Source organism: Pseudophryne corroboree, chromosome 1 (assembly GCF_028390025.1).
Source record: "Pseudophryne corroboree isolate aPseCor3 chromosome 1, aPseCor3.hap2, whole genome shotgun sequence".
NCBI classification, from domain to species: domain Eukaryota; kingdom Metazoa; phylum Chordata; class Amphibia; order Anura; family Myobatrachidae; genus Pseudophryne; species Pseudophryne corroboree.
In genome coordinates, this window is record NC_086444.1 from 495,635,119 (window position 1) to 495,650,985 (window position 15,867).

General features: G+C 47.8%; 1 protein-coding gene across 1 annotated transcript in view; it reads right to left on the reverse strand.

The window, feature by feature from the left end:
• VPS13A (vacuolar protein sorting 13 homolog A) overlaps positions 1–15,867 on the reverse strand; it is a 747,194-nt gene that overhangs the window by 483,387 nt on the left and 247,940 nt on the right. The window contains exon 15 of the mRNA XM_063913834.1: positions 3,610–3,742. Coding sequence (XP_063769904.1) covers positions 3,610–3,742 — 133 coding nt within the window. The remainder of the gene's footprint in view (positions 1–3,609; positions 3,743–15,867) is intronic.

Sequence of the window (15,867 nt, forward strand, 5' to 3'; positions counted from 1 at the left end):
ATGCCAGTCGGCAGATTTCCCTCTGTGCATCTCTCATATATAAGACTGAGTCTTTGATATGGTCTATGGTTAGCAGGATCGTGTCTCTGTCTAATGTGTCAATATTTTCTGACAGTTTATCTGACCACGCAGCGGCAGCACTGCACATCCAAGCTGACGCAATAGCTGGCCTAAGAATAATGCCTGAGTGTGTGTATACAGACTTCAGGATCGCCTCCTGCTTTCTATCAGCAGGTTCCTTGAGAGCGGCCGTATCCGGAGACGGTAGTGCCACCTTTTTAGACAAACGTGTGAGCGCTTTATCCACCTTAGGAGGTGTTTCCCAACGTGACCTATCCTCTGGCGGGAAAGGGAACGCCATTAGTACCTTCTTAGGAATTACCAATTTTTTATCAGGGAAAGCCCACGCTTCTTCACACACTTCATTTAATTCATCTGATGGGGGAAAAACTACAGGTAGTTTTTTCTCCCCAAACATAATACCCTTTTTAGTGGTACCTGTATTTATATCAGAAATGTGTAACACCTCTTTCATTGCCTCAATCATGCAGTGAATGGCCTTAGTGGGCATCAGGTTAGACTCATCGTCGTCGACACTGGTGTCAGTATCAGTGTCGACATCTGGGTCTGCGGTCTGAGGTAGCGGGCGTTTTAGAGCCCCTGATGACCTGTGCGACGCCTGGGCAGGCACGAGCTGAGAAGTCGGCTGTCCCACATTTGGCATGTCGTCAAATCTCTTATGTAAGGAGTCTATACGTGCACTCATTTCTTTCCATAAGCCCCCGCAGGGGGTGACATCCCTTCTAAAGGCATCTGCTCCGTCTCCACATCATTATCCTCATCAAACATGTCGACACAGCCGTACCGACACACCGCACACACACAGGGAATGCTCCAACAGAGGACAGGACCCACAAAAGCCCTTTGGGGGGACAGAGTGAGAGTATGCCAGCACACACCAGAGCGCCATATAATGCAGGGACTAACTGAGTTATGTCCCCTATAGCTGCTTTTTCTATATAATTATATACTGCGCCTAAATTTAGTGCCCCCCCTCTCTTTTTTACCCTTTTCTGTAGTGTAGACTGCAGGGGAGAGCCAGGGAGCTTCCTTCCAGCGGATCTGTTAAGGAGAAATGGCGCCAGTGTGCTGAGGGAGATAGCTCCGCCCCTTTTCCGTGGACTATTCTCCTGCTTTTTCCTATATTCTGGCAGGGGTATTTTCCACATATATAGCCTCTGGGGCTATATATTGTGGTATTTTTGCCAGCCAAGGTGTTATTATTGCTTCTCAGGGCGCCCCCCCCCAGCGCCCTGCACCCTCAGTGACCGGAGTGTGAAGTGTGTGTGAGGAGCAATGGCGCACAGCTGCAGTGCTGTGCGCTACCTTGGTGAAGACTGATGTCTTCTGCCGCCGATTTTCCGGACCTCTTCTTGCTTCTGGCTCTGTAAGGGGGACGGCGGCGCGGCTCCGGGACCGAACACCAAGGACTGGGCCTGCGGTCGATCCCTCTGGAGCTAATGGTGTCCAGTAGCCTAAGAAGCCCAAGCTGGCTGCAAGCAGGCAGGTTCGCTTCTTCTCCCCTTAGTCCCTCGCTGCAGTGAGCCTGTTGCCAGCAGGTCTCACTGAAAATAAAAAACCTAATTTCTATCTTTCTTTCTAAAGGCTCAGGAGAGCCCCTAGTGTGCATCCAACCTCGGCCGGGCACAAAATCTAACTGAGGCTTGGAGGAGGGTCATAGTGGGAGGAGCCAGTGCACACCAGGTAGTCATAAATCTTTCTAGAGTGCCCAGCCTCCTTCGGAGCCCGCTATTCCCCATGGTCCTTACGGAGTTCCCAGCATCCACTAGGACGTCAGAGAAAAAGTGAATTAAAGGGTTTGGAGCAGTTTTTCATGAAAACTGCTCCAAATGCCCTTTAATACATTCAGGCGATACTAAAATAATGAAAACACCCTTTTTCACATTGTTTTAGTAAAAATTATGTTCATAAATAGACCCCTTATTATTGTTGTATGCAGGGTAAATACTGTATTGGCTGCTTTTCCATGTAGCACACAAATGCTGGACAGCTTTATATTTAAACTTTGGGCAGATCTAAGGGGGAATTCAATTGCCAGTGAATACCTTCACCTGGCTGAATCAGTGCTGCAATAGCCGCGTTGTATGGCAGCCCAACTCGCACAAAAGACAGAAGGGTGCGAGATGGCATGCTGTTGCCAGCATTTAAATGCCTCAGTACCAGCAATTTGCACCCTTCACTGGCAACTGAACTCCCCCTTAAATGTCTCTGCACAGTTTACATCTGCCCCACCTGCAATGTATGGTAATGTAAGGGTATTTAAAAGAATATTACAACTGTGTTTACATTTCAAAAACCTCTTCTGGATGACATATGGCTTAGACAGACTTTGTCCGAAGTCTGCTTTATATACCCAACCTATGGAGTGCTCTCCCTTATCAAATGAATCTTTCACCCAGTCTTCAAATGTGCCCTTAAACCCCATCTCAAGCATACCACCCACATAGTAAAAACAGCCTTGTTTGATCCTCTAGCACACTTTATTTCTGCTTAGATCCCCCTAAAGGGCCCTACACATATCACGATGCGCCGCCGAGGTGCCCGACGGCCGAAACGGCCGACGAGCGACCCGGCGGCGGGGGGGCAGTGACGGGGGGAGTGAAGTTTCTTCACTCCCCCCATCACGCGGCTGCATTGAAGTGCAGGCAAATATGGACGAGATCGTCCATATTGGCCTGCATGCACAGCCGACGGGAGACCAGCGATGAACGAGCGCGGGGCCGCGCATCGTTTTTCGCTGGAGTCTCCACACTGAAAGATATGAACGAGTTCTCGTTCATTTATGAACGAGATCGTTCATATCTTTCAGAAAATCGGCCAGTGTGTAGGGCCTATAAGATGTAAGGTCTTTCGAGGAAGGCCCTCTACCCTCTGGTCTCCTCTATGCTATTGTGTAACGTGGGTTGCATTTATATAATTATACATCATGCAGATTTGTAAGCTTTTCTGTAACTGTCTAATGTACCTACTGTATGTAAATTTGTTTATTTTATTTTTATATCCCTATGGAATCCTTATAGCGCCATTTGATAAAAAGATATTATAAAGAGCAAAGAACACAGAAACAGGAGATCATTTGTGTCTGAAACAAAAGTCCATACACTTCATTGTGAAAGCAAATGTCCAAGTATACCCTGTACATAATACCCCAGGACACATTTCTTTTTGCCAAAACACTTGTGCATGGGATATGTGCATTAAGCAAAGGAATCATTCATATTTTAAGATCCATTTGCTCTGGTTAATTGAATAAAGCTCAGATAAAAATTGTGTTGTGTTCATAACTTTAAATAATAACAATAGCTTTCATTAATTTAGATGGTAATCTACTAAAAAAATGTCAAAAAATACATACACAGTTTCAAACAATAAGTGAAGGACACCCAGTAACAAAGTAAAATAACATCTATGTGAATTGCATGGAAACAATAACATTGTGAACAGTTTCTGAGATATACTGTAGGTAGCAACAAACTGTGAGTCATGTACACATAAAGGCGAGGGATATCCCACTGGGAACACACTTACTTCCAGATTTTGCCTCTACATTTTTTTCTGTGTTCTCTCCAGACCAGCCCCACATCCAACCAAACCATCCTTTTGAGTTGCTGTCCTCATCTTTTGCTCCTTCCCTGAAAATTTTAAGACCGGCCTTGCATGCCTGAACAGTAAAATGACAGGATAAGTTGAATCTGCTTGTGGGTGGAATATGTCTAACCATTCTTACAAAAGTCATATATAATACACTGTAACACATTTAAAATTCAAAAACCTAAGTACGTTTTCACTAAGGGCCTGATTCATGTTCAAGTAAAAGAAAAAAGCAAGCAAGTTGGCAAAACCATGTTACACTGGGGATTCGGTCTTTAGGTCGACAGTAACTAGGTCGACCACTATTGGCTGACAGTAAGTAGGTCGACATGGCAAAAATGTCGACATGAGTTTTTCAAAAATTTTTCTTTTTTTAAACTTTTTCATACTTTATGATCCACGTGGACTACAATTGGGAACGGTAACCGAAGCATGGCGAGCGAACACGGTGCAGTAATTGGGGTTCCCGGTCACTGTACGGAGAAATCGACACCAAAAAAAGTTAAAAAACCTCATGTCGACCTTTTCTCATGTCGACCAATAATGGTCGACCTAAGTCTAATCTACCTAACACACCACACCCTTACACTTCAGGTGGACTAGATGTAACACGTGCAGAGAGATTTACATTTGGGTGGGTTATATGTTTTATAAGTAGGGAAAACATACTGGCTGCTTTTTCATATAGCCAACAAATGTTAGAAGGCTTTTTTTTTTACACTGCAATTTAGAGTACAGTTTGAACACTACACCCAAAGAGAGTTAGATTTGGGCAGGTGTGTTCAATATAAAATCTAAATTGCAGTATAAAAATGAGAGTTATGGTAAAACTCACCCTCATTAACTCTTTTTCTTCGAGGTCCATGGGATCCACCGGGTTAACCTTGGGTATGATTGATTGAGAAGAGGATTAGGCACCAAACAGTAAAGCTTTTGAGCCTCCCAGGATGCACTAGGTCCCTCTCCCCTCATACCCCACCCACAGCTCAGGCTCTTTAGTTTTAGTTAACAAGCCCAAAGCAGGCGCTGGAGAGGAGAGAAGGAAGAAGGTTACAAAGAGGAAACACACTATCACTTGTAAGATAAGGGAACTGGTAACCAAGAAGATTAACCCATTGAAGCTAGGTGCTTCAGGGTGGGCACCCTGTGGCTCCCATGAACCTCAAAAAAAATTAGTTAACTTGGGTAAGTTATACCATAACTCTTAGTTTCTTCTTCAGGGTCCATGGTCTCCATAGAGTTAACCTTGTGATGTACCAAAGCAGTTGTAACAGGAGGGAGCACTCCTAAGCTGAAAAGTTGCATCCTGAGAGACTGCCCATGAAGGACCTACAGAGCGAGTAGAGTGAGCAGAGACTGTACTTGGAACCAGAAGATCAGCCTGCGTGTAAGCCTGTGAGATGGTCATCTGGATCCAACGTGCCAACGTTTGTTTATTGGCTGGCCAGCCTCACTTGTGGAATCCATAGAGAATGAATAAGGAATCTATTTTCCCAACAGAACTAGTACGGTCCACATAGGTCTTTAGAGCATGGACACATCCATCAAAGCTACCTCCGGTGTAAGGCCAAGTTCATGGAAGGCCGGTACCACAATTGGTAGGAATCCCTGCTTAGTCCGAAGAACAGCCCTGTCATGATGAAAAATTAAAAAGGAGGAACTACAGGAGAGTGACGCCAAGTCATAAACTTGTCGGGCTGAGGCAATGACCAATAAAAAATAAGAATTTACTCACCGGTAATTCTATTTCTCGTAGTCCGTAGTGGATGCTGGGAACTCCGTAAGGACCACGGGGAATAGCGGCTCCGCAGGACACTGGGCACAACTAAGAAAGATTTAGTACTACCTGGTGTGCACTGGCTCCTCCCTCTATGCCCCTCCTCCAGACCTCAGTTAGGATACTGTGCCCGGAAGAGCTGACACAATAAGGAAAGGATTTTGGAATCCCGGGTAAGACTCATACCAGCCACACCAATCACACTGTATAACTCGTGATACTATACCCAGTTAACAGTATGAAAAAAATAACTGAGCCTCTCAACAGATGGCTCTAAACAATAACCCTTTAGTTAGGCAATAACTAAATACAAGTATTGCAGACAATCCGCACTTGGGATGGGCGCCCAGCATCCACTACGGACTACGAGAAATAGAATTACCGGTGAGTAAATTCTTATTTTCTCTGACGTCCTAGTGGATGCTGGGAACTCCGTAAGGACCATGGGGATTATACCAAAGCTCCCAAACGGGCGGGAGAGCGCGGATGACTCTGCAGCACCGAATAAGCAAACTCAAGGTCCTCCTCAGCCAGGGTATCAAACTTGTAGAATTTAACAAATGTGTTTGAACCCGACCAAGTAGCAGCTCGGCAAAGTTGTAAAGCCGAGACCCCTCGGGCAGCCGCCCAAGAAGAGCCCACTTTCCTCGTGGAATGGGCTTTTACAGATTTAGGATGCGGCAGTCCAGCCGCAGAATGTGCAAGTTGAATCGTACTACAGATCCAGCGAGCAATAGACTGCTTTAAAGCAGGAGCACCCAGCCTGTTGGGCGCATACAGGATAAATAGCGAGTCAGTTTTCCTGACTCCAGCCGTCCTGGAAATATAGATTTTCAGGGCCCTGACTACGTCCAGCAACTTGGAATCCTCCAAGTCCTTAGTAGCCGCAGGCACCACAATAGGTTGGTTCAAATGAAAAGCTGATACCACCTTAGGAAGAAATTGGGAACGAGTCCTCAATTCCGCCCTATCCATATGGAAAATCAGATAAGGGCTTTTATGTGACAAAGCCGCCAATTCTGACACACGCCTGGCCGAAGCCAAGGCCAACAGCATGACCACTTTCCACGTGAGATATTTTAGTTCCACGGTTTTAAGTGGCTCAAACCAATGTGACTTAAGGAAATCCAACACCACGTTGAGATACCAAGGTGCCACTGGAGGCACAAAAGGGGGCTGAATGTGCAGCACTCCCTTTACAAACGTCTGAACTTCAGGTAGAGAAGCCAGTACCTTTTGAAAGAAAATGGATAGGGCCGAAATCTGGACCTTAATGGAACCCAATTTCAGGCCCAAAGTCACTCCCGACTGTAGGAAGTGAAGGAAACGGCCCAGCTGGAATTCCTCCGTAGGGGCATTCCTGGCCTCGCACCAAGCAACATATTTTCGCCATATACGGTGATAATGTTTAGCCGTCACGTCCTTCCTAGCCTTGATCAGCGTAGGAATAACCTCAACCGGAATGCCTTTTTCTGCTAGGATCCGGCGTTCAACCGCCATGCCGTCAAACGCAGCCGCGGTAAGTCTTGGAACAGACAGGGCCCCTGTTGCAACAAGTCCTGTCTTAGAGGCAGAGGCCATGGGTCCTCTGTGAGCATTTCTTGCAGATCTGGATACCAAGTCCTTCTTGGCCAATCCGGAACAATGAGTATTGTTCTCACTCCTCTTTTTCTTATGATTCTCAGCACCTTGGGTATGAGAGGAAGAGGAGGAAATACATAAACCGACTGGAACACCCACGGTGTCACTAGTGCGTCTACAGCTATCGCCTGAGGGTCTCTTGACCTGGCGCAATACCTATGTAGCTTTTTGTTGAGGCGGGATGCCATCATGTCCACCTGTGGCAGTTCCCATCGCCTTGCAATCTGCGTGAAGACTTCTTGATTAAGTCCCCACTCTCCCGGGTGGAGGTCGTGCCTGCTGAGGAAGTCTGCTTCCCAGTTGTCCACTCCCGGAATGAACACTGCTGACAGTGCTCTTACGTGATTCTCCGCCCAGCGAAGAATTCTGGTGGCTTCCGCCATCGCCACCCTGCTCCTTGTGCCGCCTTGGCGGTTTACATGAGCCACTGCGGTGATGTTGTCTGACTGAATCAGCACCGATTGGTCGCGAAGCAGGGTCTCCGCTTGACTTAGGGCGTTGTATATGCCCTTAGTTCCAGGATATTGATGTGAAGGCAAGTCTCCTGACTTGACCACAGCCCTTGGAAATTTCTTCCCTGTGTGACTGCCCCCCACCGTCGGAGGCTTGCATCCGTGGTCACCAGGACCCAGTCCTGAATACCGAATCTGCGGCCCTCGAGAAGGTGAGCACTCTGCAGCCACCACAAGAGAAACACCCTGGTCCTCGCATGGAACCTGCCGAAGGGAATGGCCTCGTATGATGCCACCATCTTTCACAGGACTCGCGTGCAGTGATGCACCGACACCAGTTTTGGTTTTAATAGGTCTCTGACCAGTGTCATGAGCTCCTGAGCTTTCTCCATCGGGAGATAAACCCTCTTCTGGTCTGTGTCCAGAATCATGCCCAGGAAGGGCAGACAAGTCGTAGGAATCAACTGCGACTTTGGAATATTTAGAATCCAGCCGTGCTGTTGTAACACTTCCCGAGAGCGTGCTACGCTGATCAGCAACTGCTCTCTGGACCTCGCCTTTATGAGGAGATCGTCCAAGTATGGGATAATTGTGACCCCTTGCTTTCGCAGGAGCACCATCAATTCCGCCATTACCTTGGTAAATATTCTCGGTGCCGTGGAGAGACCAAACGGCAACGTCTGGAATTGGTAATGACAATCCTGTACCACAAATCTGAGGTACGCCTGATGAGGTGGATAAATGGGGACATGAAGGTATGTATCCTTTATGTCCAGAGACACCATAAAATCCCCCCCTTCCAGGCATGCGATGACCGCTCTGAGCGATTCCATCTTGAACTTGAACCTTTTCAGGTATATGTTCAGGGATTTTAAATTCAATATGGGTCTGACCGAACCGTCCGGTTTCGGTACCACAAACATGGTTGAATAATAATCCTTTCCTCGTTGAAGGAGGGGAACCTTGACCACCACCTATTGAAGATACAATTTGTGAATTGCAGCTAACACTATTTCCCTCTCTAAGGGGGAAGCTGGCAGGGCCGATTTGAGGTATCGGTGAAGGGGCATCTCTTCGAATTCCAGCTTGTATCCCTGAGACACAATCTCTAGTGCCCAGGGATCCACCAGGGAGTGAACCCACTTGTGGCTGAAATTTCGGAGACGCGCCCCCACCGGGCCTAGCTCCGCCTGTGGAGCCCCAGCGTCATGCGGTGGATTTAGTGGAAGCCGGGGAGGACTTCTGTTCCTGGGAACTAGCTGTGTTGTGCAGCTTCTTTCCTCTGCCCCTGCCTCTGGCAAGAAAGGACGCACCTCGGACTTTCTTGCCTTTTTGTGATCGAAAGGACTGCATTTGGTAATACGGTGCTTTCTTAGGTTGTGAGGGAACATATGGCAAAAAATTTGACTTTCCAGCAGTAGCTGTGGAGACCAGGTCCGAGAGACCCTCCCCAAACGACTCCTCACCCTTGTAAGGTAACACCTCCATGTGCCTTTTTGAGTCGGCATCGCCTGTCCATTGCCGAGTCCACAGGACCCTTCTGGCAGAAATCGACATTGCATTTATTCTAGAGCCTAGAAGGCTAATGTCTCTTTGAGCATCTCTCATATATAGGACAGCGTTTTTTTATATGCCCCAGGGTCATTAATATAGTATCCTTGTCCAAGGTATCAAGTTCCTCAGATAAGGTATCCGTCCATGCTGCTACAGCACTACAAACCCAGGCCGACGCAATTGCCGGCCTTAGTAAGGTACCTGAAGGTATATAAATGGATTTCAGGGTACCCTCTTGCTTTCTATCCGCAGCATCTTTTAAGGTGGCCGTATCCTGTGACGGCAGGGCTACCCTCTTGGATAAGCGTGTTAGAGCTTTGTCCACCCTAGGGGAGGATTCCCAGCGTAACCTGTCCGTTGGCGGGAAGGGATACGCCATAAGCATCCGTTTGGAAATCTGCAGTTTTTTATCTGGAGATTCCCAAGCCTTTTCACATAACTCATTTAGCTCATGTGAAGGGGGAAAGGTCACCACCTGCCTTTTTTCCCCATACATATGAACCCTCTTGTCAGGAACTGGGGTTTGCTCTATGATGTGCAACACATCCTTTATTGCTATAATCATATAACGGATGGCTTTAGCCAATTTAGGCTGTAACTTTGCATCATCGTAATCGACACTGGAGTCAGAATCCGTGTCGTTATCTGTGTCAACAATTTGGGATTGTGGGCGCTTCTGAGACCCTGACCGCCTCTGCGACATAGGATCAGGCATGGGCTGAGACCCCGACTGTCCTAAGGTTTCAGCTTTATCCAACCTTTTATGCAAGGAATTAACTTTATCATTTAAAACCTTCCACATATCCATCCAATCAGGTGTCTGCGCCGTCGGTGACGACCCCACATTCATTTGCTCCTACTCTGCTTCCACATAGCCTTCCTCGTCAAACATGTCGACACAAGCGTACCGACACACCACACACACACAGGGGATGCTCTTTTTGAAGACAGTTCCCCCACAAGGCCCTTTGGAGAGACAGAGAGAAAGTATGCCAGCACACACCCCAGCGCTATATGTCTCAGGAATCACACAGTAACTTAGTGTTAACCAAGTAGCTGCTGTTTATAATGTTTTTGCGCCTATTTTATGTGCCCCCCCTCTCTTTGTACCCTCTTCTACCGTGAATCTGCAGGAGAAAGCCTGGGGAGCTTCCTCTCAGCGGAGCTGTGGAGAGAAAATGGCGCTGGTGAGTACTGAGGAAGAAGCCCCGCCCCCCTCAGCGGCAGGCTTCTGTCCCGCGTTTCTGTGTAAAATTATGGCGGGGGCTCATGCATATATACAGTGCCCAACTGTATATATGCCCAACTTTTGGCAAGAGGTCCTAATTGCTGCCCAGGGCGCCCCCCCCCCTGCGCCCTGCACCCTACAGTGACCGGAGTATGTGGGTTTAATGTGGGAGCAATGGTGCACAGCTGCAGTGCTGTTCTCTACCTCAGTTTGAAGACTGGAGTCTTCTGCCGCCGATTTTGAAGTCTTCTTGCTTCTTTCACCCGGCTTCTGTCTTCCGGCTCTGCGACTGGGACGGCGGCGCGGCTTCGGGATCGGACGACAAAGGGTGAGATCCTGTGTACGATCCCTCTGGAGCTAATGGTGTCCAGTAGCCTAAGAAGCAGGACCTATCTTCAGTGAGTAGGGCTGCTTTCTCTCCCCTCAGTCCCACGCTGCAGAGAGTCTGTTGCCAGCAGATCTTTCTGAAAATAAAAAAACCTAACAAAATACTTTCTTATAGCAAGCTCAGGAGAGCTCACTAAGTAGCACTCATCTCGTCCGGGCACAGATTTAAACTGAGATCTGGAGGAGGGACATAGAGGGAGGAGCCAGAGCACACCAGTATCCAAATTCTTTCTTAAAGTGCCCTGTCTCCTGCGGAGCCCGTCTATTCCCCATGGTCCTTACGGAGTCCCCAGCATCCACTAGGACGTTAGAGAAAGTCTAATTACTCCTAAAAACGGGTTACCACTGTTTAGCCAATAAGTGGAGACTCTCCTGATTGACACTACACTTCTCCAATCATGTAATGCACAAGTGGCCTCTGGGTTTGTAGGGGCCAATAGGAACGGGATAAACTAGTGGAGGAAACAGACAACATCTCCGGTGTCCGTTCTCTCCCGTCTGGAACGCACAATGCGTTCCAAATCAATCCCGGAAGTGTCTTCGACGTCAGATCCTGTTATTTTGAAACGCAAAATGCGTTTCACCTCACCTCGAAACCGGAAGTGCGTGTGATCGTCTTCCGTATACAGTATGTCTTAGTGGATCCCAAGTTCAGAGAAGCTATGTTCCACGAACTTAGAAAATTGGAAGCCACTTGGGGGGCCATATGATATTAAAAACAAGGAACATATATATTACATAAATGTTACAAATATATGAATGATATAAAACATAAAAATAGCCTATTTATAATGTATGTCTAAGCCTAAAATCAACAATAAAAGATATTTAAGACATAAAACAACAATGAAAAATATATGGAGGGGAAGAAAAAATGATTGAATTTTCTTCTTTATAAAAACCATTTCAATTCAAATTCTGCGTTGAGGCCTCCCGGCATCAGGGTTTTCATGTTGTAAATAAGTTTCATTTCTGTTTGTGCCAACAAAGTATTCACATCTTTCTCTGACGTCCTAGTGGATGCTGGGGACTCCGTAAGGACCATGGGGAATAGACTGGCTCCGCAGGAGACTGGGCACTCTAAAAGAAAGATTAGGTACTATCTGGTGTGCACTGGCTCCTCCCTCTATGCCCCTCCTCCAGACCTCAGTTAGAATCTGTGCCCGGCCAGAGCTGGGTGCTCCTAGTGGGCTCTCCTGAGCCTGCTAGTAAAAGAAAGTATTTGTTAGGTTTTTTATTTTCAGTGATTATCTTCTGCTGGCAATAGACTCACTGATACGAGGGACTGAGGGGAGAGAAGCAAACCTACCTGTTACAGCTAGGTTGCGCTTCTTAGGCTACTGGACACCATTAGCTCCAGAGGGTTCGAACACAGGCATCTGTCCTCGATCGTCCGTTCCCGATGCCGCGCCGCCGTCCCCCTTGCAGAGCCATAAGAACAGAAGCTTGAAGACGGCGAAAACGGCGGCTGAAGACTCCTGTCTTCATTTAAGGTAGCGCACAGCACCGCAGCTGTGCGCCATTGCTCCCAGCACACTTTCACACTCCGGTCACTGTAGGGTGCAGGGCGCTGGGGGGGAGCGCCCTGGGCAGCAATTGCAGTACCTTTTTGGCATAAAATACATATATACAGTCAGGCACTGTATATATGTAAAAAACCCCGCCATTTTTTCACACAGAAAGCGGGACAGAAGCCCGCCGCTGAGGGGGCGGGGCCTTCTTCCTCAGCACACCAGCGCCATTTTCTATTCACAGCTCCGCTGGAAAGAAGCTCCCCAGGCTCTCCCCTGCAGTATCCAGATACACAAAGGGTGAAAAGAGGGGGGGGGCACATAAATTTAGGCGCAAATTTGTATATACAGCAGCTACTGGGTAAACACTGAGTTGTAGTGTAATCCCTGGGTTATATAGCGCTGGGGTGTGTGCTGGCATACTCTCTCTCTGTCTCTCCAAAGGGCCTTGTGGGGGAACTGTCTTCAAATAGAGCATCCCCTGTGTGTGTGGTGTGTCGGTACGTGTGTGTCGACATGTTTGAGGTAAAAGGCTCCCCTAAGGAGGAGATAGAGAAAATGTGTGTGTGAGAGGGTGTCTCCGTCGACAACGCCGACACCTGTTTGGATATGTGTAAGCGCTAAGGTGAATTTATTGCACAAAAGATTAGAGAACAGACAGGAAATCTACCTATGTCTGTCCCTATGTCACAGAGACCTTCAGAGTCTCACAATGCTCACTATCCAAAATAATAAATACTGATATCGACACGGAGTTTGACTCCAGTGTCGACTACAATAATGCAAAGTTACAGCCAAAATGGCTGAAAGGTATTCAATATATGATTATTGTAATAAAAGATGATTTGCATATCACTGATGACTCATTTGTCCCTGACACAAGGGTACACATGTTAAGGGGTAGAAAGCTGAGGTAAATTTCCCTCCTCTCATGAGGAAAAAGGGCGGGAATCTCCAGACAAGAAACTGCAGCTTCCCACAAGGAATTCTCAGGCAGTATCCTTTCCCCACTAGGGCCAGGATGTGATGGGAATCTTCCCCTAGGGTGTCACGTTTGCCCAGACGGTAGCACTAGCTGTTCTCAGGGATCCTGCAGATAGCGTGCACATTCTAGTACACTACTCAGACCGGCGATTGTGTCGGCATGGGTTTATAGCGCTGTGGCAGCGTGGACAGGTACCTTATCAGCAGAGATTGAGACCCTAGTAAACATATAGATATATGTATATATATATATACATATTGAAGATGCTGTCTTAAAAGATATATATATATATATATATATATATATATATATATAAAACATGCCCAAAGAGACATGAGTATACTGGGTCCTGGAGTCAAAGCTATGTCGATTTCTGCTTGACGTGTCCTGTAGAATATGCAATGGACAGATGATGCCAACTTAAGAGGCATATGGAAGGCTGAGGATTGTGTGGAGAAGGGTTCTCGGACCTGGTTTCCGCAGCTTTAGCTGGTAAATTCTAATATTTTGCCTTATATTCCTGCACAGCCTAGGAAAGCACGACATTATCAAATGCAGCCTTTCGAATAATGAAACAAGAAAGTCCAAGGTGCGTCCTTTCTTGCCAGAGGCGGCGGCAGAGGAAAGAAGCTGCACAACACAGCTAGTTCCCAGGAACAGAAGTCCTCCCCGGCCTCTACAAAAATCCACCGCATGTCGCTGGGGCTCCACAGGCGGAGCTAGGCCCGGTGGGGGCACGCCTTCGTAAGTTCAGCCACAAGTGGGTTCACTCCCTGTTAGATCCCTGGGCGATCGATATTGTGTCTCAGAGATATAAGCTGGACTTTGAGAAGATGCCCCCTCACCGACGGCCCTGCCGGCTTCCCCCCACGAGAGGGAACAGTGTTAACTGCAATTCACAAATTGTTTCGTCAACAGGAGGTGGTCAAGGTTCCCCTCCTTCAACAGGGAGGGGGTTATTATTCGACCATGTTGTAGTCCAGTAACCTGACGGTTCGGTCGGACCCATATTGAATTTAAAATCCCTGAACATATACCTGAAAAGGTTCAAGTTCAAGTTGGAATCGCTAAGAGCGGTTATTGCAAGCCTGAAAGGTGACTCGGGACATAAAGGATGCATACCTTCAGGTCCCCATTTATCCACCTCATCAGGCGTACCTCAGAATTACGGTACGGGATTGTCATTACCAATTTCAGAGGTTGCCGTTTGGTCTCTCCACGGCCTTGAGAATGTTCACCAAGGTAATAGCGGAAATGATGGTGCTCCTGCGGAAGCAAGGTGTCACTATTATTACGTATTTGGACGATCTCCTCATAAAAGCGAGATCAAGAGAGCAGTTGCTGAACAGCGTATCACTTTCTCTGGAAGTGTAACGGCAACACGGCTGGATTCTATATATTGCAAAGCTTCTCCTAGGCATGATCCTAGACACAGACCAGAAAAGGGTTATCTCCCGATAGAGAGAGCTCAGGAGCTCGTGACACTGGTCAGGAATCTATTAAAACCAAAACAGGGGTCAGTGCATCATTGCACTCGAGTCCTGGGAAGGAGGGTGGCCTCATACGAGGCTATTCCCTTCGGCAAGTTCCATACGAGGTCCTTCCAATGGGACTTACTGGACAAATGGTCCGGATCACATCTTCAGATGCATCGGTTAATCACCCTATCCCCCAGGGCCAGGGTGTCTCTCCTGTGGTGGCGGCAGAGTGCTCACCTTCTCGAAGGTCGCAGATTCGGCATTCAGGACTGGGTCCTGGTGACCACGGATGCAAGCCTCCGAGGGTGGGGGGCAGTCACACAGGGAAGAAATTTCCAGGGGCTGTGGTCAAGTCAGGTGACTTGCCTTCACATCAACTAAGGGCCATATACAACGCCCTAAGTCAAGCGGAGATCATGCTTCGCGACCAACCGGTTCTGATCCAGTCAGACCGCAGTGGCTCATGTAAACTGCCAAGGCGGCACAAGGAGCAGGGTGGCTAGGGTAGAAGCCACCAGAATTCTTCGCTGGTTGGAGAATCACGTAAGCCCACTGTCAGCAGTGTTCATTACGGGAGTGCACAACTGGGACTTCCTCAGCAGGCACGACCTCCACCCGGGAGAGTGGGGACTTTATCAGGAAGTCTTCACGCAGATTGCAAATTGGTGGGAACTGCCACAGGTGGACATGATGGCGTCCCGCCTCAACAAAAAGCTAAAAAGGTATTACGCCAGGTCAAGGGACCCTCAGGCGATAGCTGTGGACGCACTAGTAACACCGTGGTGTTCCAGTCGGTCTATGTGTTTCCTCCTCTTCCTCTCATACCAAAGGTGCTGAGAATTGTAAGAAAAAGAGGAGTGAGAACAATACTCATCGTTCCGGATTGGCCAAGAAGGACTTGGTACCCAGAACTACAAGAGATGATCACAGAGGACCCATGGCCTCTGCCTCTCAGACAGGATCTGTTGCAACAGGGGCCCTGTCTGTTCCAAGACTTACCGCGGCTGCGTTTGACGGCATGGCGGTTGAACGCCGGATCCTAACGGAAAAGGGCATCCCGGATGAAGTGATTCCTACGCTGATAAAAGCTAGGAAGGATGTAACAGCTAAGCATTATCACCGTATATGGCGAAGATATGTTGCTTGGTGTGAGGCCAGGATGGCCCCTACAGAGAAATTCCA